The sequence below is a fragment of the Nomascus leucogenys genome, chromosome 13 (genome assembly GCF_006542625.1).
Source record: "Nomascus leucogenys isolate Asia chromosome 13, Asia_NLE_v1, whole genome shotgun sequence".
NCBI lineage: Eukaryota > Metazoa > Chordata > Mammalia > Primates > Hylobatidae > Nomascus > Nomascus leucogenys.
In genome coordinates this window covers 14,799,384-14,823,705 of record NC_044393.1, presented here as the reverse complement: position 1 = coordinate 14,823,705, position 24,322 = coordinate 14,799,384, and the positions used below count along the sequence as shown (strand labels likewise).

Below are 24,322 nucleotides of genomic sequence, written 5' to 3'. Positions count from 1 at the left end.
ACCACCTTATCTGGCATTTACATATCTGCCACTTATATAGTACCCAATAGCTTGCAGTACCCTACAGTTTATAAATAATTAGTGAGCAGTTATGCCCTTAGCCTACTCTTTGGAATGGAGCCAAATGATTAAGCTCTCCACTCTACTGACTCAAGAGAAAGAAATTACATGTTTCAATAACCAGGAGGTTTGGCAACTATGAGGTGCTGTTTCCTCAGGACCAGCTAGAAATCTGATATTCTTTCTTCCTCCTCATTCTTCTACTCTGATGATTTTTGACACTGGTCCTGTAAGAGGAAGAGGAAGCCCCTTTAAGGGAGCTTCTCAACCAACTCATACACATTGTGTGGGCTCGGGCTAAGGAAAGAGTGGGTGACTCAGAGTCCTCAGCAAAGGGATTTTTGAGACTGTCTTCACTGAGTTTTAAAATATTCATACTTGGAAACTGTGACTACATTTGGCATTATATGAGGGGCAGCTTTTTTCCTCATCTGAAAAAGAAGTCTCTTTTCTTCCCCCTGGGAATATCTCTGGTGAGTCCCCTCCCTCATCTTATCAAACCCAGCCCTCCTGGCGCAGGCTCAGTATTTAGAGTTTGTTTGTTTATTTTCAATTCTCCGAGGGGAAAATTCCTTCTTCCCCTTGTTGAAAAATGCTAAAATAGAAACTCTAGAAAATTTAAAAGAAACGGAAGAAAAGAAAAAAAAGAAATGTTGAAAAGGCAAGGAAAGGAAGGGAGGAGCAGACATGAACAGGAAATGCTGGGATCGAAAACAGACTGAAGTGATTTTTTTGGGGTGGGGGAATCAAGGCCTAAAGGGCACGAAGAAGAAAATCAGTGATGATCAAGCTGGCCTGGAGTCAGAATGAGAGGGGCTGGTCATCACCAGGGTGGGACGCAGGAGGCTGAGGCCGGAGGCAGAGCTGGGTTTGGGGGAAGTCTCCAGGGTCCTGGGGAATCCCTGACCCAGGGGGCTCACTGTCCCTGACGGAAATGTTATGGGGTCAGGGAGCGCCAAGGCTGTGAGATGGCGGGGTTATGGGGGCCTCCCGGAGAGGGTGGCAGCGAGCAGCTGGGGGTGCTTGCTGAGGACGGAGGCGGGGGGGGGCAGGGAGAAGGCTGAAGGGGGTGCCGAGGTGCTTTGTAGAAGAGGGGGATTGATAACGTGACAGGAGGTGAGGCCGGAGGAATGGGAGGGGTGCGAGTGGCAGAAGGGAAGGCACAGACAGGGGTACAGGCAGAGGAGATCGAAGTGCTGAGGGCAGAAGCAGTGATGGTCTCGGGGGTGCTGGGGAGAGCGACGGGCCAGCTGAGGGGATGGGGACACTAAAGAGAGTACAGGGGAGCCGAAGGGGCGACGGGGCGCTGAGATGGGCCAGGGGCTGAGTGGGTGACGGGGCGCTGAGTGGGTGATGGAGGTCTGGGGTCTGAGGGGGCGACGGGGCGCTGAGAGGCGCTCTGAGTGGGTGCTGAAGCCGCTGGGGGCTAAGGAGGTGACAAGGCTCTGAGTAGGTGATGGGGGTCTGGGGGTTGAGGGGGCGACGGGGCGCTGAGGGGCCAGGGGCTCTGAGCGGGTGACGGGTTCGCTGGGGGCTTGAGAGGGTGACAGGTCTTCCGGGCAGAGGCAGTGGCGGGGCGGCGCGTGCGCCGGGGTTCGCGGCGGGGCAAGGAAGAGGCAGGGGCAGGGGCAGTTGCGGGGCCACTCACCCGGCTCCGGCGCGTCCTTTCACTGCCGCCGGCGAGTGCTGGGGCTTCGGCCCAGGCAGGTCGGTGGCCCCGCCCGGCGCCGCGCACTTTCGGTTTCCGTTCCCCGCAGACCCTGGGCGGAGCCGGGCGGGCGGCCCAGAGGAGAAGGAGGAGGCGGGGGCGCAGGGTGGAGAGCGCGAGGGCCTGGCCCAGGCACGGCCGGCGCCTCCGCCCTCGAGGAGGCCGTCACCTCAGCTCCCCCCGGCGGCGAAGCCCGCGGGCTCAGGCGGCCGCGGCTGAGGGGAGCGGACCGCGGGGGGCGGGATGACTGCGCCCAAGGCCTTTGCGGGCCTCAGCCGGCCCCAGAGGAAGGGGGACCCGTCGAGCGGTTTGGTGCATGTGAAGCGCGACATGGCGGGGAAGCGGACAAGCCCGGGTGGCCCCGCGTGTACAGGGAAAGGGGCGGGGCTAGACGCGGCCTTCACAACTACTAGAGCGCCTCGGGCTGTGCGGCTCGAGACTACATTTCCCAGGGGGCGCCGCGCGGAGCGGGCGGGAAAGAGAGCGTTTCGGGTCCAGTGCGCAGGTGCGAAAGCCATCTTTGATTATATAAGGGAGGTTCAGGAAGCCGTTCGTTCTTTCGCGTCTGCGGCGCTGAGGCTGTGGTGTTTCTGCTGTTTGCAGCCAGGCTTCATCCGCTATTGTCCTGCTCGTGAGTTCCCATTTTGTGTGTGGTGAGTGGAAACTCCCATGTTCTTCGTTGGAGACCTCTAGTCCTCCCTTCCCTTCTTTGTGCCGTCGTCTCTGCGGCCAGCCCTAATCTCCCTCTCGTGGCTGCTCCGGCTCTGACCCCAAATAGGCCTTAAGGGCGTGGGAGAAATGAGTTTCTAGAGCTGGAAAAGCCAGTGCCTTCTGCACGGGCCTGTGAAGCCCTTGGCTGGTGTAAATGATGACTTCACTTTTTTCCCCATCAGATCGACAATGCTGACGTCTTATATTTTGCCAGTTAGTTCTGATACATCGGCCTGAAAAGGCCCGGCCTTGTTCATTTCTGACCGTGGGAAGATGGCGGTTGACGCCCTTTATTTGTTGGTTCACAGGTTAGAGCAGCCAGCGGGTACAGAATGGATTTTGAAGGAGGGAGTCACCGCTGGACCTCCAAGGAAGCCACGTGCAGACATCTACAACCTTCGATCTCCTGACGAGTAAGCATTTTGTCTCCTATGGGCCTACTGTAGAAAACACGTGCTCTGAGAAGCTTTAGTTTCCTAGGAAAACGTGGAATTTAACAAAGCACTTTATATCGAGCATTTATTAGGTATTTTAAAAAGTGCTCTGACGGCCGGGCGCTGTGGCTCACGCCTGTAACCCCAGCACTTGGGGAGGCCGAGGCAGGTGGGACACCTGAGGTCAAGATTTCGAGACCAGCCTGGCCAACATGGTGAAACCCTGACTCTATTAAAAATACAGAAATTAGCTGGGCGTGGTGGTATGCGCCTGTAATGCCCAGCAAGGCTGAGGCAGGAGAATTGCCTGAACCCGGGCGGCGGAGATTGTAGTGAGCCGAGATTGCGCCACTGCGCTACAACTGGGGCAGCAGAGCCAGACTCCGTCTCAAAAAAAAAAAAAAAGAAAGAAAAACATGTTCTGAATGTTTTATTCTCACAGTTTACCTATTGGACCTAGGTTTCTGGTGAAGAAACAGGTTTAAGAGAAATGCCTAAAGTGGAAGAACCTTGTTAGTGAAGAGGCGTTTAATATTTTAATGCCACTTAAACATATTTTTGGATTCCATTCTTCCTGTGTGTTTGGGTGCTTAAATTTCCAAGTGGAGGATGATTTATTGACATATTTTGGAAAGCCAAATGTGTTTTTTTGTTGAACTAGCCACAGAAACCAGTGCCTGACTACATAACTAATATTTTTGCTAGAGTCCAGGAGTGAGGCATTTATAAAGTCTGGGCTTCATGGGAACACATGTGAAGCTTATTATTCCCGATTGTTCCTTTGTCAGGTAACTTGTGGTAACTTGTGTTAAAATGCAACCTCTTGGTGCTTGTTCTCTTCCCAACTCAGTAAATGCCAATTACTTCCTCAACTCTTCCAGCCACACTGGCTTCTATCATGGGCCTATACTCAAGTAGAGTGTAAGCACCGAAGACAGGGGTGTTTGGTTTGGCTACTAAATTATATTGCCAGCTACAGGATACAACACAGAAGTGCTCAAACACTGAATGCAAATTTGCAAATATGAAGCATACCAACCAAATCTTACACCTCACTCGAGAACTTCCTGCTGGCATATATGATGACTTAGCTTTTTTCCCCGACAGATCGACTATGTTGATCTAACTTTTCTAAGCCAGTTTCTGTCTGATATGCCAGCTTGAGCAGCTCCTTTGTCCCAGCTCCCCTGGGCATCTAGCTGATGGGAGCTCATTTTTCTGTTTTTTCATTTCAGGTTTATTGTTGGCCAAAACCAGGCTTTGATTGAACCAGGATGAATGCAGGTGTTGGAAGTAGAATATATACACATATAAAATTGGTAAGTGGTGCCAACACGTCTTCCTTAGCTGAGTAGACACAGGCTCTGGAGGGGTAGTAGCTGCTTTTCAGTGTGGGTTTGTCACCCTACTAACTGCGACTCAAATGTGGCCTTTGCAGCTGATGATACAGCTTCTTTCCCCATCAGATCGACCTTGTTGATCTCTACACTATATTGGCCAGTTTTGTCTGATGCATTGGCCCCAGTAATAACTCCTATCTTTGTTTTCTGCTTATCTTTATCAGAGACTATTGCTTGTTCATGGGAACTGGGCTTACTCTATTTTTTCCAGCATTCAGATGGCTTATTTTGACTTGTTAACTTTCTATAGGTTGGGAGCCACGTGTACCAGTGTGTTGATCATGGCTTGATTCAGTCTGCCTTGTAACAGGTGAGGTTTCTGCTTTCTAGGTGTCAAACCCCACAGCAAAATTTGTCCAACTGGGCCTAACCTCAGGACCCATATCCAAGTTGTGTATAAAACTGGGAGAATAAGTCATTAGGACTGACATTGGCCTGTTGGTATTAATAGGTCTTTGTTGGAAATAAGAGCTTGGAGTCGCAAAGAAAAAGAGCACTCAAACAAAAGATTGCTCAGCAAGGCAAATTTACTTCTGCTGGAGGGTGCTGCTGCTGGCATTCCTGGCAAGAGCACACCTAACAAAAGAGAGAAGGGGTTTTTATTCCTAACGCAAGTAGTCCCTACTTCTGTGTCCTATCCCCATTGGCTGGAGTCCATGGCACAATCTAAACTAGTCCCGATTGGCTATTTTAAACAGGAGGGGTGTGGGTTACAGCTGTGAGAAGGGAGGAAACTTGTTTACAGAGTGGGTTGCTAGGAGTGAGGGGGACTTTTCCAAATAAGGAACAGGTTACAGGTTGGGATTGGCTGGAGAAGTTTATAGAATGGGTAACTAGGATCAGGAAGGGTTGAGAAAGTTGACCTTAAGAACAAAGAACAAGGAAGTTAAAACTTTGAAGAGAAATCCATTATATCTAACAATTTCCCCCTTTGGATTTTTACAATTCTTTCTCTTCAGACTTTTTTAGCATGTCTTGACTTTGTTTCTCTTGGTCCTCTAAAATTAGCTTAACTGAATAATGCCAGGGAGGATTGAGGACGATTTTGGTGAGAGCCGTTAAAATAAGCTTTTGTATTAATCCTCAGATACAGGGTATGATACAGCATCCTACAAGAATGAGCAAACCTATTCTGATGGCAAGAGAGGTGATGATTGAGGGCATAAGTCCTTTCCATTTGCCGAACCATTTTTCCATTAAAATCGTGAAGGGGTCGTTTATTCCAGAATTTCTAGCTAGCTCATTGGATAAAGCAGTAAGTCCTTGGGCCTTTGTTATGGTTCCATCGGGAGCAGTATTATTAGGGATAAAAGTACAACACTGGGTTCCAATCATGACACGAACTATACACCTTTCTCTTTTAGTATCATGTCTGATGCTACTGCATTTTCCCAGGCCATTTGACTGGTGGGCCCTAATTGTTAAACTATTCCCTTAATAGCATCCTTAGTATAGTTAATGAATCGTTGCTGGGTTACATTTTTTTTTTTTTTTTTGAGATGGAGTATCACTCTGTCACCCAGGCTGGAGTGCGATGGTTCACTGCAACCTCCACCTCCTGGGTTCAACCTACTCTCCTTCCTCAGCCTCTTGAGTAGCTAGCTGGGCTACAGGCATGTGTCATCACGCCCGGCCCAATCTACATTTTTATTTGGAGTTGACCACCAGAAAAACATGGATTCAAACTTGCAGCTATTTGATTTCGGGACTTAAATCTATCTGGCACTCTCGTGGGACTCCAATGGCATCTATATAAACATGAGAGTCACGAGGGGCATCCATTGTTTCATGATGTTTTGTTTTTATGTTTTCTGGATGAAATGCCAGGGTGAAAGGGAGATAGCCAATTGGATTAGAGCACAAGTGCCACTCCAAGTCACTTGGCAGAGTATTCAGTAATGGTCCACCACAATACCACCATACATCTGCTTGGGGATGAATAAGGGACGACTGATTGGTAAGCTCCTGGAAGGGCTTAAGCTCACTGCATCTCGTTAGGTCTCCAAGCAAATTCAAGTTCTCCCCCTGTGAGAGACACGAGGTGAAATTGGCATTGGAAGACGGATGCCGAGTGGCCCTCGGGGGCTGACCCGCACGGTGTCAGACTTCAGGGAACAGCAGCGAGAGAGTTTGGCATAGCTTACTGCCCCAGGTTGTGGAGTCTTGGAAGAGAGCTACCATACAACTCATGCCTGATGTGGCTGGAGGACCATCTGAGTGGAAAGGGAACAATCTGGGGCTCTGGCTTACCACGTGCATAAGCATAACAATCGCTTTGTTTAGAGAGCGGACCGAATGTTTAATCCATTCCAGCCAGGCATTTGCATCTCGGTACCCTGTTTCAATTGGTAGAGTTTGCTTTAGATCTTTAACCCCTACAATGGTCACTTTGGTTTTGTCATTGGGTGTTTGTTTAGAAGGGGATGAAGGGGGTGGGGGAGCAATGAAGCGCATTTCGAAAGATCCTATGGGGTCTGTCCCTAATGTTGTGGCTCCCATCCCGTAGAAGCTACTTAAAGTGGGATTAGGATTGATGGAGGTAGAGGTAAGAATAGAAATTTGCACTGGGTTACATTGGTGATATTGGCAATTAGAGGGGGCCTCCCCTTTGAAACGAAGGTAGGGTTGTAAAGATGCAGCTTTTTGGGGAAGTCTACCCTTGAGGATCGGTATTCCATAGGACATCATTCCAGGATGGGCAGAACCTCTCCTCAAACCCTTCCCATTCCCAAACTGTAAAGAATGTAACGGATTTAGTTTCGATTAGGCAAGGATTCTGTGAGGATTTAGAATTTATCTTGGAAGGGCAGAGATATTTTTCTGAGGAGGCCAGCTGCCTCTGGTTTTGGAGATCCCCACAGGGTATGACAAGACAGGCATCAAATGTGATTGAGGTGAGCTTGATCTAGTTACATTAATGATAAGGTAGCTGACGGTAGAGAGAGGAAAGACAAGGCAGTATAATAGGGTTCAAGTTTTCATAGCTTTAGGTTGGTAGAAATTGGCCCTGGAACAATAGCCCATGACTCTGAAGATGGTGATGCTCTTTTGACTAGGGTATGATGGGTCCACCCCTTTTCGGTGGTTTGGGCTGCTGTTTCAGTTGTTAGGAGTACTAGGTATGGTCCTTCCCAAGCTGGCTCAAGTTTTCCCGCCCAGCTTTTGATGAGGATGTGATCTCCAGGCTGGCATTGATGTACCAGGAACTGTAAGGGTGGCATCTGTGCTAAAAGACCTTTAGTTCTGAGGGAAGAGAAAGTGGAAGATAGACCAAGTATATAATTTGATCCTTTGTTTCAAAGGTAGGAATGTCAGTAGTAGAGTGTAAATAAGGCAGTCCACATAACATCTCATAGAGAGATAGGCCAGTATCTTTCTGAGGGGCAGTCCTGACTTAATTAGGTGAATCTGTAAACGCTTGGGGTAGGACTCTCCATTGGTACTGCTGCTTTCATCCAGAATGAGGGTTTTCCCACTCAAAAGCAAATACCTCTCGTCTTCAGCCAAGGGACATGCCCAGAAGGCATCTTTTAAATTTGTTACTCTGAACCATTGATTGTCATGGAATTCTGCTGAGGATGGTATAAGGCTTGGGGACAACAGGGTGGTTAGTCTGGACTATTTGGTTGATAGCCTGGAGATCTTGTACTAGTTGATAAGACCTGTCTGATTTCTTTACAGCTAATACCGGGGTGTTATAGGGGGACATACAGGGTTCAGGGAATCAGTCCTGAATGAGAACTTCAACTACAGGCTTTAAGCCTATTCTGTCCTCTAGGGGAATGGGATATTGCCTTTTACTATTTCCCCTGGGGTCTTTAACTTTGTATGGATTGGAGTGACTTGAAGTCTTCCCTGATTTTTTTTTTTTTCTGAATTGGAGTCTGTCACCCAAGCTGGAGTGCAATGGTGTGATCTTAAGCCACTGCAACCTCTGCCTCCTGGTTTCAAACAATTCTCCAGCCTCAGCCTCCTGAGTAGCTGGGATTACAGGCGCCTGCCACTGCACCTAGCTAATTTTTGTATTTTTAGTAGAGATGGGGTTTCACCATATTGGCCAGGCTGGTCTCAAGCTCCTGACCTTGTGATCCACCCACTTTGGCCTCCCAAAGTGCTGGTATTTCAAGCGTGAGCCAGCACGCCCAGCCTCCCTGATTTCTTTTTCCTGCCCATACATCAGGATGAATGTATTTTTCTTCTGCGGTGGTAAGTAGATTTAATGAGGTGAGGACTCTCTGGGCCAACATGTAAGCCTATACCTAGTTTTAGCATTAAGTCTCTTCCTAATAAGTTTGTTCCTGCCTCGGATTAACAGGAATTTAACATGGGCTGATCAATTTTTGTATTAGATCTCTGTCTTTTAAGATTTTTGCTTTAAATCTTTTTTTTTTTTTTTGAGACGGAGTGTTGCTCTGTCGCCCAGGCTGGAGTGCAGTGGTGCGATCTTGGCTCACTGCAAGCTCCGCCTCCTGGGTTCATGCCATTCTGCCTCAGCCTCTCTGAGTAGCTGGGACTACAGGCGTCCGCCACCACACCTGACTAACTTTTTGTATTTTTAGTAGAGACGGGGTTTCATCATGGCTCGATCTCCTGACCTCGTGATCCGCCCGCCTCGGCTTCCCAAAGTGCTGGGATTACAAGCGTGAGCCACTGCGCCCGGCTGCTTTAAATCTTTTATCTCTGAGATAGAAAGTTCTTCTGAAGATGGGAGGGAACAGGAGCGAGCTGCTGCTGAATCTGTAAGAAGGTTTTAAGTTCACATTTGGGTCCCACCTCTAAATTTATCAAGGGCTCTTGGTGGGACTCAAGGTAAAAGAGACAGAGCCCCTGACCTCCCTATTTTCCTTGAAGGCCATAAGTGGAATGATATTTTTTCTCTTTTTCCCATTCGGGGCATTCTCTTTTGAAGTGACCTACTCTTCCATGTTCGAAACATTTGTTTTCCCCTCTTCCCTGTCCTGCACTGTGACTTCCAGGTTTTATTCCATTACTCCTTGTATACAGTTTGGCCTAGAGGGTTTATAAGTTTTACTTCCTTGTGTCTCCTATTGCAGAGTTCCCTGTTGTAAGGCAGACAGCATGATTTTTGCCGTTTGTTTCTGCTGCTCTTCGTCCCTACTTACATGCTTCTCTAAGAAGTTAGTCTCTGGGACGGTCTTTCCAATTTTCTATCTTTTGTAGTTTTTTTTAGAGGTGTTTGGCCAAGTCTTAGTAACAAAATGAAGCTTTAGCATCCCTTGCCCCAGTGGGTCTTCCATTTCTAAACCTGCATATTTTCTCATCTGTTCTTTAAGCCTATTTAGGAATTCCATGGGTCCTTCATCCATCCCTTGTATGTTGAATGCTTGGGAAATATTCTCAGTTTGGGATACTGATGGAACATTTTGACTGGTTGGGTGTTAATGTTCCCAGACTACTATAGCAGCCCTATGGATTGTGAATGTTCCCAGACTACCATAGCAGCCCTATGGATCGTGGTTCTTCTCCCAAGAAGGATCATGGTTCTTCTCCCAAGAATGCCTAAAATGGACATAAGCTTGGCCCATACAACTGGGGTCCTAAAAAATGATTTGATCTGCTACCCCATAAGGGTCATCTAACAAGGGCTTGAGTTTTTTTTTTTTTAGATTTTGGACTTCTGAGCTGGTTAAGGGGGCATTTACGAAGCTGATGCCTCCTTTCCCACAGGGAACTTCTTTCAAGGGAAAGAGAGTTGGGGGCGATTCTTTGGAGGTGGAAAGGGGAAAGGGAAGTTCTGAGTATCCTTTTTACATTGTTCTATTTCATGCTGTAGGGCTCAAGTGTGTGGCTAGGGGGAACATGGGGTTTTCATTCAGGATTATATGGGGGAGGGACTGATGAGTGGGGGGATCCTGTGCACCAGCTTGGTACAGGGGGTTTGGCAGAGGCAGGTGGTCTAGTGGGTCCCATATGTTAGTAGGCTGTTTGGGGGTAGAGACCTTACTCCTTTCAGAGGAGTTGGCTTCTGGCTTGCTTCCTGTAGTTATGTTTAGTCCTTTCACTGTCCTTCTTTTAGCATGAGAACCTAGGGGACTATCAGAGGGGATGTTACTGTCATTAATTTGATCCTTTCTATTTCCTGTCTTTCTTGAGGTATTTCCCATAGTGAAGGTTTGGTGCGAGGCCCCAAATTAGAGATTTCTTGCCTTTCCTCTCATAGGCTCGACCTCCCTTACCGGAGATTTCTTGCCATCCCTTTCTCTAGAGGGTCAGCCCCTGGCTACTGGAGATTTCTTGCACTCTTCTCCTTTCGCTTCATCCTTCTACGGCTGCTTCCCAGGAAGGAATATTTCAGGTCCTCGTTAGCATTGGTGTGTCAGTATAAGCCCCATGACAAGAATCCACCATAAGCTGTATGAAGTGACCATGGAACCACAGATCCGGAATCATCGCTTGCTTCGCACTGAGTTGTGCATCTCTTTGACACACTTTGAACCTCCAAAATGCCCTCACCACCAAGGAAATACTTTGTTGCCCCTGCGACTTATCTTAGTTTGGTCTGTGCAGTTACCTGGTCACCGCAGTATGTGAGGATCTTTTCCGTCTTTGTTGCTCAGAGTCTGAGTTTGTCACTCCAGGTGGGACCCATCTCCTGTTTGTGAGGCCACTGCAAAGAGGCGGTGGGATGCCTCTCCTCAAGAGAGGTGACTGTGGGCCCCTCCCGAAGGAGAATGGTAATCCCAGACGAGCTCACAAATTGTTGGCAATAAGAGCTCAGAGTTGCAAAGAAAATGATCTCCAAAAGATTTCTCAGCAAGGCAGATTTACTTCTGCAGAATGGTGCTGCTTGCACTCCTGGTCACAGTGAGAGCACCCCGAACAAAAGAGGGGAAGGGGTTTTTATCCCTAACACAGCTAGTTCCTGCTTCTGTGTCCTATCCCCATTGGCTAGAGTCCAATCTAAACTAGTCCTGATTGGCTATTTTAAACAGAAGGGGTGTGGGTTACAGCGGTGGGAAGAGCAGTTTACAGAGCCGGTGCTATGAGGGGGACTTTTCCAAATAAGGAACAGATGTGGGTTACAGGTTGGGACTGGTGGGAGAAATGTTTACAGAATGGGTAATTAGGAGTGGGAAGGTATGAGGGAGTTGACCTTAAGAACAAAGAACAAGGAAGTTAAACTTTGAAGAGAAACCCATCATACCTAACAGTCTTGTAAGAAAGGATGACACAGTGATTGAACATTGGGTGGAGCTAATTTTCCTTGGCCAATTCACTTAATAAGATAAGGAGCTCCAAGTTATATTTAAGTTGGGAGTCAATTGATTTTACTTAGTTCTTGTGAGGTTCAGGTGTAAGATTCATCATACTACCATGAGCCATCCTCAGCTCCTTGTTAGATGGGCCTGTTAACATGGCAGCTTTGTCAGTGAGCAAACCCAGGAGACAGACATAGCAGAGATGGATGTTTGAAGTCTATACCTTCCACCTCCTTTAAAGAGAAAGTAACACCACTCCTTTTCTGTGTCCCGTGGGGACACTACCTCCACGTCTGGTCACATGGCTGGACTTTACAGCAGATAAGCATACTGTGGCCTGAGACCATGATTGTATGCTTTCCTTCCGCTGACCTTTGTAATCTCTCAATAAGTTGCGCTAACACAGGGAAGCTTTTTTTTTTTTTTTTTTTTAAACCAAATACCTGTGTTGCATCATCCTCCAATTTGCCTACTGTCCTTAATCAATGGAAGGGGAATAAGCAAACTGAGTTTTCTTACACCTTTTGAGTATAGTGTTTTTGCTTGCCATCTTAGATGTGGCTCCTGATAATTCTCCAACTTTTTTTTTTTTTTTTTTTTTTGAGTCGGAGTCTGGCTCTTTCACCCAGGCTGGAGTGCAGTGGCACAATCTCGGCTCACTGCAAGCTCCGCCTCCCGGGTTCACGCCATTCTCCTGCCTCAGCCTCCTGAGTAGCTGGGACTACAGGCGCCCACCACTATGGCCAGCTAAATTTTTGTATTTTTAGTAGAGATAGGGTTTCACTGTGTCAACCAGGATGGTCTCAATCTCCTGACCTCGTGATCCGCCTGCCTTGGCCTCCCAAAGTGCTGGGATTACAGGCATGAGCCACCATGCCCGGCCGATCCAACTTTTATATAAAAAAACCAAAACCTCAAAAATTGTAGTTCATGTCAGTCAGTGATGACTCATCTTAGAAGTATTTTGTTCATGGATGTATGAATGTCCATAGTTCCTAAAGTCCAACATTCATGTAATAAGACATCTTGCATATAACAATGACCCGTACGTCTAAGACGTTAAATAGATCCTGAGTCTGGTATAACTTCATTCAAGTATCCTTATTTGCCCCTAAAATGTCTTTAATACACATTACTTGGGTTGTCTCTTGAATGAACATACAGGTATCCCAATTTGTTTTTTTAAGAGAATGGGGTCTTGCTCTGTCACCCAGGCTGGAGTGCAGTGGTGCAATCATGGCTTACTGCATCCATGGTCCTCCTGCCTCAGCCTCCCAAGTAGATGGGACTAAAAGCACACACTGCCATCCCTGGCTAATGTTTAATGTTTTAATATTTTGTAGAGTTGCAGCCTTGCTACATGACCCAGGCTGGAGTGTAGTAGCTATTCACAGGCATGATTGCTTGAAACTCATGGCCTCAAGGGAAACTCCCACCTCATTATCCTCAGTAGCTGCAACTACAGCCATACACCCCACTGCTCAGCTTCTCATCCTTTAAAAGATTTTTACTGGTAGTGTCCTCATTCTGGGTTTCTGTCTTCTGTGTTTACTGTGACATGAAGTCATTTTTAGGTGAAGGTTAAACATTTTGCCAACACAGGTACAATATGGGATTCAATAAAAGTACAGAATTAAAATTGTCTTATTAGAGATCGGGAAGTTTCCCAGCTCCCTTTATTGGTACTTGGCTGTGCCAATAAAGGGGATGGACTTGGAGTGACCAGGTCTTAGTCACATATGTATTTTCATACCCTTAACAAGAAGCACTATAGACCAGAATGGAGCACTGATTGTAATCCACCTTCTTTCTTAGAAACTGGCGATGGAATATGAGAGGAGCCCTCTGGAAAGAAAAGGACAGACCCTGTGCTTCCATGAAGGTGAAGATCTGTCTGGCTAAACCAGTTCCACAAGGTTACTGTATACATAGCCTGAGTTTAAAAGGCTGTGCCCACTTGAAGAATGTCATTGTTAGACTTTTGGTGAAATTTCTAACTGCCTACCTGGATAAAGAGAATAAAATCTTTTAAATCAAAATGCTGTTTTGTTTGGCCATTGGAGATAACCATTGAACAGAGATAACAAGTAGTAGTTAGGTATTTGCAGTTTCATTTGGTTTTAGTTTTTTGAGGGGAGAATCACCGTAGTGGGCAGTTGGTTTCTGTGGGCAAAGCATGGCTTTCCACAGGTATTGTGCCTCGTGACTGGCTTCTGCATTGGAAACCTAAGAATAAGCAAGCACACTTGGGCCAGAATTCAAAGCAGAGGGTCAATACAGAGGTATCTCACTTGTATGCTTACACCTGCACAAGATTGTGTATGTTAAATCATGGGTATTAGGCCCTAATGGTTGCATGAGATGAGGAAGGATGATTTGGGCTATGGTATTTGTGTTTGTAAACTTCACAGAAAATTGCAAAAATAGGCTGCATCATTTATCAATATGTGATGAATATTTTTTTATTTAAAATACACTGAATAATTTTTTTAAGTATCCTAAAATCTCACCTCAAAGATGGGACCTCCAGATTTCTTTTTCTTTTTTTTTATTTTCTGAGGCGGAGTCTCGCTCTGTCACCCAGGCTGGAATGCAGTGGCGTGATCTCAACTCACTGCAAGCTCTGCCTCCTGGGATCACATTCTCCTGCTTCAGCGTCTCGAGTAGCTGGGACTACAGGTGCCCGCCACCACGCCTGGCTAATTTTTTGTATTTTTAGTAGAGACGGGTTTTCACCGTTTTAGCCAGGATGGTCTTGATCTCCTGACCTTGTGATCCGCCCGCCTCGGCCTCCCAAAGTGCTGGGATTACAGGCATGAGCCACCACGCCCGGCCTGGGACCTCTAGATTTCTAAAATGGCTCCTGGTATTGACTCAGAATCCCCTCCCCTTGACTAGGCTGGATCTAGTGTAACTTCTGAGACTTGCTAGCTCTTTTTCTCATTCTCCTTGGCTTTCTCACTTTTTTTTTTTTTTTTTTTTAAGATCAGCTCACTGCAACCTCCGTCTCCTGGGTTTAAGCGAATTCTGCTGCCTCACCCTCCCGAGTAGCTTGGATTACCATGCCTGGCTAATTTTTGTATATTTAGTAGAGGGCGTTCATGTTGGCCAGGCTAGTCTTGAACTCCTAACCTCAAGTGATCCACCTGCCTAGGCCTTCCAGAGTGCTGGGATTACAGGCATGACCCACTGTGCCTGGCCTGGCACTTGTATTTGTAACCCTTGGCTTAATTGCAACATGTTACTTAAATGCAGTCTAGTGGATACAGGAAGGAGATAATTTCTGGCTCTTAAAAGCTCAGATGCTTTTGCTGGACTTCTGTGTTGAAGAGATACCACCGAGGTCAGAAATAGCCCCAAATACCTGCCAGCCAGGGGCCAGAGAAGCTTCCTGGAGAACTCCCAGCCACACCCATAGTCTCAGCTTTGCTGTTGCTTCTCTGAGCTCCAAGGCAGTTGTAGGCCTCTAATGATCAAACCATTTGCAACCCGTCTCTAGCTTTAGCTCCCACCAGTCCCACCAAACATTTGATGCTTCAGTCTCGTTTTACCTCTTTGTCTCCTTGACCGAGGAGTCCTTTCCTTCTATGTGCTTCAGTTTCCTCATCTGTGAAAAGAGGTTTATTGGCTGCTTGCCATGTGCTGATATTGTGCTATTATCTCATTTAATCTATACCCCAACTCTGTTATTCCCCTATTTTATAGATAGCAAAACAGGCTCAGGGAGGTTTAGTGAGTTCATATACCTTGAAGGTGGTTCTTGAAAGCTCGGATGTGAACCAGTACTACCCTAGGCCCCTAATTTCCAAGGGCCTTTGCTTAAGACCCTCACCAACTGCATGGGTAAAAGCACAAGCATGGCCAGGCGCGGTGGCTCGTGCCTGCAATCCCAGCACTTTGGGAGGCTGAGGTGGGCAGGTCAAGAGATGAGACCATTCTGGCCAATGTGGTGAAAACCCGTCTCTACTAAAAATACAAAAATTAGCTGGGCGTGGTGGCATGTGCCTGTAGTCCCAGCTACTTGGCAGGCTGAGGCAGGAGAATCACTTGAACCCTGGAGGTGGAGGTTACAGCGAGCCGAGATTGCACCACTGCACTCCAGCCTGACAACGGAGTGAGACTCCATCTCAAAATAAAAAAACAAAAACAAAGAAAAACCCACACAAGCATTTCTGGGAAGCTGTGGGAAAAAATAAGAGATTCACAATGTCTTCCAGAATTTTAGCTGAGAGGTGGTGGTATTATCTTTCCTGTACCTCACTACTCATTTTCTGGGAACAGAGCAGTTTTACAAATGGTTTAGAGCTTGGGCTTATTCCCAGCTCCTGGCAGACAGCAGTAACTTCCCCAGATCTCCTATCTATAAAGTGGGCATAACGTCTTTCCTCCTGGAGTTACTGTGAGGATCAAGTGAGACAATGTGTCCTCTAAATGCTTGGCCACAGGGTTAGGTCAGTAATAGTCATCTTCATCCGAGTGAAAAGGAATAAACTAGTGATTGTGCAACAACTTGGATGAACCCCAGAGACGTGATGCTGACAGGGAAACCAGCCTCAAATGGTTACATGCTGTGTGATTCCATTTATTTGACATTCTGGAAAAGATAAAGGTATGATGAAGGGAAGAGATGATGGTGTTGCTAGAAGTTAGGATGGGTGGCGGATGTGGATGTAAAGGGATCACACAAGGAAGTGTTTGGGGTGTCATGATTGCGGTAGTGGTTACATGAATGTGTACATGTGTTAAGATTCATAGTACTGGGCCAGGCATGGTGGCTCACGCCTGTAATCCCAGCACTTTGGGAGGCCAAGGTGAGTGGATCACCTGAGGTTAGGAATTTAAGACCACCCCGGCCAACATTGTGAAACCCCGTCTCTACTAAATACAAAAATTAGCTGGGCGTGGTGGCGTGTGCCTGTAATCCCAGCTACTTCAGAGGCTGAGGCAGGAGAATCGCTTGAACCTGGAAGGTGGAGGCTGCAGTGAGCTGAGATCGCACCATTGCACTCCAGCCTGGGTAATAGAGTGAGACTCCGTCTCAAAACAAAACAAAACAAAACAAACACCCAGATTTATAGAACTGTACAGCAAAATAAAAAAATAGTTTTATTGTATGACAATTTTTTTATTATTTATTTTTGAGACAGGGTCTTGCTCTGTCACCCAGGCTGGAGTGCAATGTGCGATCTCAGCTCACTGCAGCCTCCACCTTCCAGGTTCAAGCAATCCTCCCACCTCAGCCTCCTGAGTAGCTGGGACTACAGGTGCGTGCTGCCACACTCAGCTAATTTTTAAATTTTTTGTAGAGATAGGGGTCTCACTATGTTGCTGGAGTTGATCTCAAACTTCTGGTCTCAAGTGATCCTCTTGCCTCACCCTCCGAAAGTGCTTTTTAAAAATGTTAAAAACAAACATAGGCTCTGGAGCTAGACTTGAGTTCAAATCCCGGCTCTGCTATGTATTAGCCATTGGCTCAATCTTCTTTTTCTTTTCCTGGATTTTGCCTGCCTGAGTTCCTCTAGTAGTGGCCACAATTGCCAGAGAAGATAGAGCAGGTCTCTCCCAGGGCTTGCAACTCCAGCCTGTGTCTGCAGGGGGTGCTGTAGGGACTGATTTCTCCAGCCCATGGCAAGAGGCTTTCATCTTGTGCCTGGAAAGAGGGAAGTACAAGTCCGTCTGGCAGAGATGGTGCAGATGGGCAAGTTTTTCAGATATTGCAACCAGCACTTCTGGGACCGTAGCAGTGGAGCCTGCAGAAGGCCAGTTCCCCAGGTGTGGGCTACTGACACTGCCACTTCCAGACTCCTCATGCAATAAACAACCCCTAAACAGATTTATTCACAATCTATCCATCCTAAAAAGTCAGTGATCAGTTTTCACTTTTCCATGTTCTCTTGTGTCCCCATTATGTTCCCATAGTGGGGCAGCTTCTACCTGCATGGTTGGAGTTTCCCATTTTTAAAGAGGCAAGAAATCCTTTAAAGTTCTTTAAAATGTTTGTAGCCTGTTCCAATTTTATAAACTGTGAAGACTGAGCAACACACATGCATGGGCCTCATATGGCCTGGAGGCCACCAGTTGGAGACCTCTGTAGCTTGAGCTGTGTCCCTTTCAGCACTGTTCTTGTCATTCCTGAGCTGGGATGCCAGCTGAAACATAGGATGCTCAGTTAAATTTGAATTTCTTTTTTTTTTCCTTGAAATGGAGTCTCGCTCTGTTGCCAGGCTGGAGTGCAGTGGCATGATCTTGGCTCACTGCAACCTCCACCTCCCTAGTTCAAGCGATTCTCCTGCCTCAGCCTCCCAAGTAGCTGGGATTACAGGCATGCACCACCACACCCAGCTAATTTTTGTATTTTTAGTAGAGACAGGGTTTCACCATGTTGGCCAGGATTGTCTTGATCTCCTAACCTCATGATCTGCCCGCCTCGGCCTCCCAAAGTGCTGGGATTACAGGTGTGAACCACCACGCCCAGCCGATGGCATTCATTCTTTAAGATGCAGCCTCCGTGGACCTCGTACCTTCTCAGTAATTTCCATATTCTTTGCTGACTTGGGTTTTTCCTTCAAAATTGTCCGGGAGAAATTGAGGTTTGTGGAGTTTCGCGATGGCTAGTTTCCAAACTGGCTTCAAAGCCTGGGCTTGTGAAATTGGCTGGGTCTGCGGCCAGCCTAACCCATCCTTTGGTCACAATCTCCCATGGTCCTGATATTAATTCATCACAGGTCTGTTTAGAAGGTGGCAGAAACAGACCGTCTTGGGCTTATTTGTATCTGTGGCTTTTTTTAAAAGACAGAAAAGGAGAAATCTGGATCCTTTGCTTGTCAGCCTCCTTTAACTAAATGATCTTTTGCTAAAATAGACTGGCCCCACTGTGTGGGTAGGAAGGGTTGAGATGGGAGTGGGCCAAGTGAGTGAGAACTTTTTTTTTTGCCCTGATGTTAAAATGGCAGCAGGTGCAGTCTTCTGCCTCTGCCCAGGTTGGCCTGATGTTTTTACAGGGAGAGAGGCTGCTTGTTGAGTGTGGTGGTATTTATCATAGTGTATGTTAGGCTGCCTCAAACATCCCTCGCTGTCATACCTTTCAGCCAACTCTAACTTACCTCTCTCAGCCTGATTTCTCCCCACTTGAGTTATAATAATAATAACAACAACTGCCTTTTAAAAAACTTCCTACTGGGCTTCATGCTAGGTACTTTCCATGTTTTATTTTTATTTATTTATTTTTTGAGACAGAGCCTCACTCTGTCCACCACGCTGGAGTGCAGTGGTGTGATCGCAGCTCACTGCAGCCTCAAACTCCTGGGCTCAAGCGAGCCTCCTGCCTCAGCCTCCCGAATAGCTGGGACTACAGGTTTGTGCTACTGTGCCCGGCTAATATTTCTATTTTTTTGTAGAGACAGTGTCTCCCTTTGTTGCCCAGGCTGATCTCTCCTGGGCTCAAGCGATCCTCCTGCCTCAACCTCCCAAAGTATTGGGATTACTGATGTAAGCCACCATTATATGTTTTAAATAATTTATTCCTCACCTCAAGTGAGTGAGGTAACATCCCAATTTTACAGATAAGGAAACAGATTGGGCAGGGGAAGTGACTTGCCTCAGATGCATAATAAATGGCTCTGCCAGTGTCTTCCTTAGCGCCTCCGATCCCCTTCTCACCCTTGTCCTCTCTGCTCCTCTCTGCTCAGTGTTCCTGGGAGCATGAACTGCATTAATGGCTCCTTGTCTGGTGGCCTCAAGGTTCCCCAGGAGGCAGGGAGGGCGAGGCTGAGATGTGTGTTCCCCTAAGGCACATGCCTCAGCCTGGCTGCCTCTGTCTAAAACCACAGGCCCTCAAGTGCTTCCCTACCTGACTTTCTGGGCTCTGGTAACCGCTTCCTGCCTACCCTGTCAGGTGTAGGGGGTGCTTCATGGGTCAACACTAGCTTATGTGGTTTCCTTATATCCTGGGCGCACCTTTGTTATTCTCAAATTACACTCTGCTTGAACTATTCTCTATCCAGTGGGTTGTGACTATCCAGAGGCGGAGTTGGGATTTGAACCCCAGGACTTCAAAATAAGCTCTGTGCAAATGGCCTCCCAGAGCTGCCTGCTGGTTTCTTCTGCCAGGCCTGGCTTCTCCATTTTGGCTTGGACCGTGGTCTGCTGTCATTTCCACAACAGTTGCAGGAAGTTGCCAAATGTGTTTTCTGTGACTGACAGGCTGGTGACCCTGTTAAAAAACACAGCAACAACAAAAAAAGCAATTTCTTCAATTAAAATTACAAAACAGAAAAAAAAAAGATGTCACACTTGGGGGAAGCTGGTTGAAGTGTACCTGATATTCTACATACTATTTTTGCAGTTTTCTGTGAGTCAATAGTTATTTCCAAATAAAATGTTAAAAAAAAATTATTACTAAATCAGAAAAAAAAAAACAACAAACAACAACAAAAACCAAAGCAGAATATGTGGTGTGCTGTTGAGGGAAGTACAGAAGGATAAAAACAAGAAAATACTGACACAACTCAGACTCCACTGTTGAACCTTATTTTATTTTATATACTTCTAGGTTTTTTTTTTTTTTTTTTTTTTTTTTTTTTGAGAAGAGTCTCAGCTCACTGCAACCTCTGCCTCCCGGGTTCAAGCGATTCTCCTGCCTCAGCCTCCTGAGTAGCTGGGATTACAGGCGCCTGCCACCATGCCTGGCTAATTTTTGTATTTTTAGTAGAGACGGGGTTTCACCATGTTGTCCAGGCTGGTCTCGAACTCCTGATTCAGGTGATTTGCCGACCTCGGCCTCCCAAAGTGCTGGGATTACAGGTATGAGCCACTGCATGAGGCCACTTTTAGGTCTTTTTCTACATGTTTATGTATACACTATATGTATTTTTTACCAAAGTGGGATCATACCATAATGCTGTTTTGTTTTGTTTGGTTTGTTTTTTGTTTTTTGTTTTTGTTTTTAAGACAGTCTTACTCTGTTGCCCAGGCTGGAGTGCAGTGGGGTGATCACGGCTTACTGCAACCTCCGCTTCCTGGGCTCAAGCGATTCTCCTGCCTCAGCCTCCCAAGTAGCTGGGATTATAGGCATGAGCCACCACACCTAATTTTTGTATTTTTAGTAGAAACGGGGTTTCTTCATGTTGGTCAGGCTGGTCTCGAACTCCCGACCTCAGGTGATCCACCCACCTCGGCCTCCCAAAGTGCTGGGATTACAGGTGTGAGCCACTGTGCCTGGGGATTTCATTCTTTTTTCATGGCTGTGTAGTATTCTGTTGTGTATATGTACCACATTTTCTTTATTCCACTGCTGATGGGCACCTAGGTTGATTCCATGTCTTTGCTATTGTGAACAGTGCTGTGATGAACATACGTGTGCATGAAGAGCTAACGTTGAAACATGTTCTATTTAGATGTCCTCTCTCCTTAGGCTCTCTCTCTCTTTTTGAGACAGTGTCTCACTCTGTTGCCCAGGCTGTAGTGCAGTGGTGTGATCTCAGCTCACTGCACCCTCTGCCTCCCGGGTTCAAGCAATTCTTGTGTTTCAGCCTCCCAGACATTAAAGAGATTTATAGGCCAGGAACAGTGGCTCACACCTGTAATCCCAGCACTTTGGGAGGCCGAGGTGGGTGGATCACTTGAGGCCAGAAGTTCAAGACCAGCCTGGCCAACATGGTGAAAGCTCATCTCTACAAAGAATACAAAAATTAGCCGGGCGTGGTGACACACACCTGTAATCCCAGCTACTCGGGAGGCTGAGGCACGAGAATCACTTGAACCTGGGAGGCAGAGGTTGCAGTGAGTCGAGATCACACCACTGCACTCCAGCCTGGGCAACAAAGCGAGACCCTGTCTCAAAGAAAAAAAAAAAAGGGATGGGAAAGAAAATTGAAAATTACTAGAGGGTTACTTTGATTACAGTATTCAGGGAAGGCCTCTCTGACGATGTGACATGTGAGCCAAGATCTGAAGGATGAGTAGGAGCTGGGCACAAGAAAATCTGAAAGGGAAGAGCATTCTGGGAGCGGAGACAGAAAGTGCAAAGGCTCAGAGATGAGAATGAATTTGGCAGCACTACACAGAATTGTGTCCAGCATTCTTCAGCTGCTGAAAAACTTGTTCATGGTAAACTTGGGCCCCAGACACATATAACAGACATCAGTTAAACACTTATCAGAGCTGGACTCATGTTAAAGTAGAATACAAATGTCAAACTCCAGACATTTCCATAAACACTCAACATGCTTCATTTGCTTAGGAGGAATTTTCCTCATCTCTAAATCATGGGGTTCCAGTTTCCCAAATTCTCTGCCAGGAAGGGAAATTGAGCTGGAAAGTGAACCATCAGAGAAAGTTAAGCACCCGGCTCCACCCTGAGCTTTATCATTTATCAGTGTTGCCAGCTAGACATTTGGCAGAAAACAGTGAAAATAACATTTGCCTGTGTGTCTAATGGTTCCATATGCGTTTTGGGTTGGGTAGCATCCAGAAGCAGCTGGGAAAATTCCAGTTGTATCAGGCATTCATCTCTTCTCTCTGTGGCTAGCCACTCAGGAAGTCACATGGGTACCTTACTGCTCCCTGATTTAGCTCTGTCTTTAAAAAATATATAAAAATGTTTCTTTTTTTTTTTTTTTGAGATGAAGTCTTGCTCTTATTGCCCAGGCTGGAGTACAATGGCGCCATCTTGGCTCACTGCAACCTCTGCCTCTTGGGTTCAAGTGATTCTCCTGCCTCAGCCTCCCAAGTAGCTGGGACTACAGGCGCCCACCACCATGCTCAGCTAATTTTTTGTATTTTTTTAGTAAAGGTTGGCCAGGCTGGTCTTGAACTCCTGACCTCAGGTGATCCACCTGCCTTGGCCTCCCAAAGTGCTGGGATTACAGGCATGAGCCACCGTGCCTGGCCAAAAAAATCTTTCTTAAGATATAAACACACACAAAAGGCAAAAGGAAGGCAACTTGAGGAAGTGGCTAGATCACCATATTGGACTTCACAGAATTTGGGTTCAAGGCCCATTTCATGCACTAACTGACTCAGCCCTCTCATTTGTAAAAATTTACACCAGTTTCTTACAAAGTGGCAGGTACTTTTTAGCTTTGTGACCTTAGGCAAGTGAGTTCACACCTCTGAGCCTTGTCTTACCTCTGAAAATGGACATTAATAATACTTATTTGTGGTAGACACTGATGGTTTCTGCCCAACAGTTGTTTTCCCCTCCTGGGTCTTTGCTTTCTTCGCCCATGACAGAAGCAGATGAGGCCAGACCTTCACCTTCCCAAACTCCTCTGCAGCTAATGAATGCATCCTAGTTCTGGCCAATGAGATGCATGGAAAAATTGGCTAGGGAGCTTCTATATGTAGTGCCTGTGATTTTTTGTTTTCACATGATTAATAATATGATTTCATGCAGCTATTAGTAGATGGGGCCGGGTGCGGTGGCTCATGCCTGTAACCCTAGCACTCTGAGAGGCCGAGGCAGGTGAATCACCTGAGGTCAGGAGTTCAAGACTACCCTGGGCAACATGGTGAAACCCCATTTTTACTAAAAATACAAAAATTAGCTGGGCATGGTGGCACACGCTTGTAATCCTAGCTGCTCAGGAGGCTGAGGCAGGAGAATTGCTTGTGCCTGGGAGATGGAGGTTGCAGTGACCCGAGATCACGCCACTGCACTCCAGCCTGGGTGACAGAATGAGACTCTGTCTCAAAAAAAAAAAAAAAAAAGTACATGAGGCTAAATAGAAAGGCCCAGAAAATCCAAAGCATGTGTGTTGCTGTAAAAGTTGGAACAGTGCTTTTGGATGCTTCTCAGCTAAAATGCAGATTCTGGTTCAGTAGGTCTGTGGTGGAGCTTGAGAGATGTTCCTAAGGATGACCATTTAGGGGTGGCGGATCCACCATTTCAACAAGTTCTTCAAGGGCCCAAGATCTCTCGCACTTTTCTCCCTGCCATCCTGGATGGTTGGTGTGCTGTCCCCAGGCTTGTTGCCTGAAAGTCACAAGGTCAAGGACACAATGCCAGCGACCACACCCAGACATGATTGAACTTTCAAAGGAAGAGGAGCATGTACCCTCCCAGGCATCTCTCTATCAGTGGGGAAATCTTTCCCAGGAGCCCATTCTTCTGACCCCCACCCCTCATCCCAGCCAGTGGCTGCCATGTGGCACAAGCCAGGAGTATCATTTTAATAGACTCTCTGGTAATGTTGTCCCAGAAGTCCTAGCAGCCTTCTCCTCACATCTCATTAGCCAGATGTGTGTCATGTGCTTCAAGCTTAAGCCAGTCATTGGCAAGGAGAGTAGAATGACTGTGACTGGCTCAGGCCAGAAGTCTCAAAGTGAGGTGCTGGGACCAGCTGTACCTGCATCACATCGCCGGGGAAGCTCGTTAGAAATACATATTTTGGGCTGGGAACGGTGGCTCACGCCTGTAATCCCAACACTTCGGGAGGTTGAGGCGGGCGGATCACAAGGTCTGGAGTTCAAGACCAGTCTGGCCAACATAGTGAAACCGTGTCTCTACTAAAAATACAAAAGTTAGCCGGGCATGGTGATGCATGCCTATAGTCTCAGCTACTTGGGAGGCTGAGGCAGAAGAATCGCTTGAACCTGGGAGGCAGAGGTTGTGGTGAGCTGAGATCACGCCACTGCACTCCAGCCTAGGCAACAGAGCGAGACTCCATTTCAAGGGGAAAAAAAGAACATATTTTGGGGCTGCACCCCAGACCTACTGAATTAGAAAGTCTAGGGGTGAGGCCCAGCAATGGATTCTAACAAGGGCTCCAGATAATTGTGATACACACT

At 46.8% G+C, this 24,322-nt stretch overlaps 2 protein-coding genes and 3 non-coding genes across 9 annotated transcripts in view; 4 read left to right on the top strand and 1 right to left on the bottom strand.

Moving 5' to 3' along the window:
• Positions 1–2,109, bottom strand: part of ZNFX1 (zinc finger NFX1-type containing 1) — a 32,966-nt gene extending 30,857 nt beyond the window's left edge. Inside the window, exon 1 of one of the 2 annotated variants that reach the window (XM_003252917.3) lies at positions 1,709–2,109. The gene's annotated coding sequence lies outside the window, so the exon portion shown is untranslated. The remainder of the gene's footprint in view (positions 1–1,708) is intronic. The other variant, XM_030826703.1, reaches the window with a different exon arrangement.
• On the top strand, positions 1,854–13,572 carry LOC100602318. Of its 4 annotated transcripts, none has more exons than XR_004033093.1 (5): positions 1,854–2,399; positions 2,788–2,892; positions 4,149–4,232; positions 4,564–4,623; positions 13,349–13,572. XR_004033093.1 is itself a non-coding variant. In XM_030826705.1 (4 exons), the coding sequence occupies exons 1-3, from the start codon at positions 2,012–2,014 to the stop codon at positions 4,189–4,191; spliced, it is 558 nt and encodes a 185-aa protein (XP_030682565.1). In that variant the 5' UTR covers positions 1,999–2,011; the 3' UTR covers positions 4,192–4,232; positions 13,349–13,572. The 4 variants fall into 4 exon arrangements, 1 of the variants encoding a protein (XP_030682565.1); XR_004033092.1 differs by having other exon boundaries at positions 1,999–2,421; XR_004033094.1 differs by lacking the exon at positions 4,564–4,623.
• LOC115838138 lies at positions 2,624–2,712 on the top strand. Its single transcript, XR_004033181.1, has one exon. It is a non-coding gene; the product is annotated as a small nucleolar SNORD12/SNORD106 (small nucleolar RNA).
• Positions 3,983–4,073, top strand: LOC115838139. The gene has a single exon (XR_004033182.1). It is a non-coding gene; the product is annotated as a small nucleolar SNORD12/SNORD106 (small nucleolar RNA).
• On the top strand, positions 4,342–4,433 carry LOC115838140. The gene has a single exon (XR_004033183.1). It is a non-coding gene; the product is annotated as a small nucleolar SNORD12/SNORD106 (small nucleolar RNA).
• Positions 13,573–24,322: the final 10,750 nt, after the last annotated feature.

Coding starts and splice junctions, on each gene's coding strand:
- LOC100602318 (XM_030826705.1), top strand. CDS start 2,012: ATGACTGCGCCCAAGGCCTTTGCGGGCCTCAGCCGGCCCCAGAGGAAG. Junction 2,422..2,787: donor GAGTTCCCATTTTGTGTGTG/GTGAGTGGAAAC, acceptor GTTGGTTCACAG/GTTAGAGCAGCCAGCGGGTA. Junction 2,893..4,148: donor AACCTTCGATCTCCTGACGA/GTAAGCATTTTG, acceptor TTTTCATTTCAG/GTTTATTGTTGGCCAAAACC.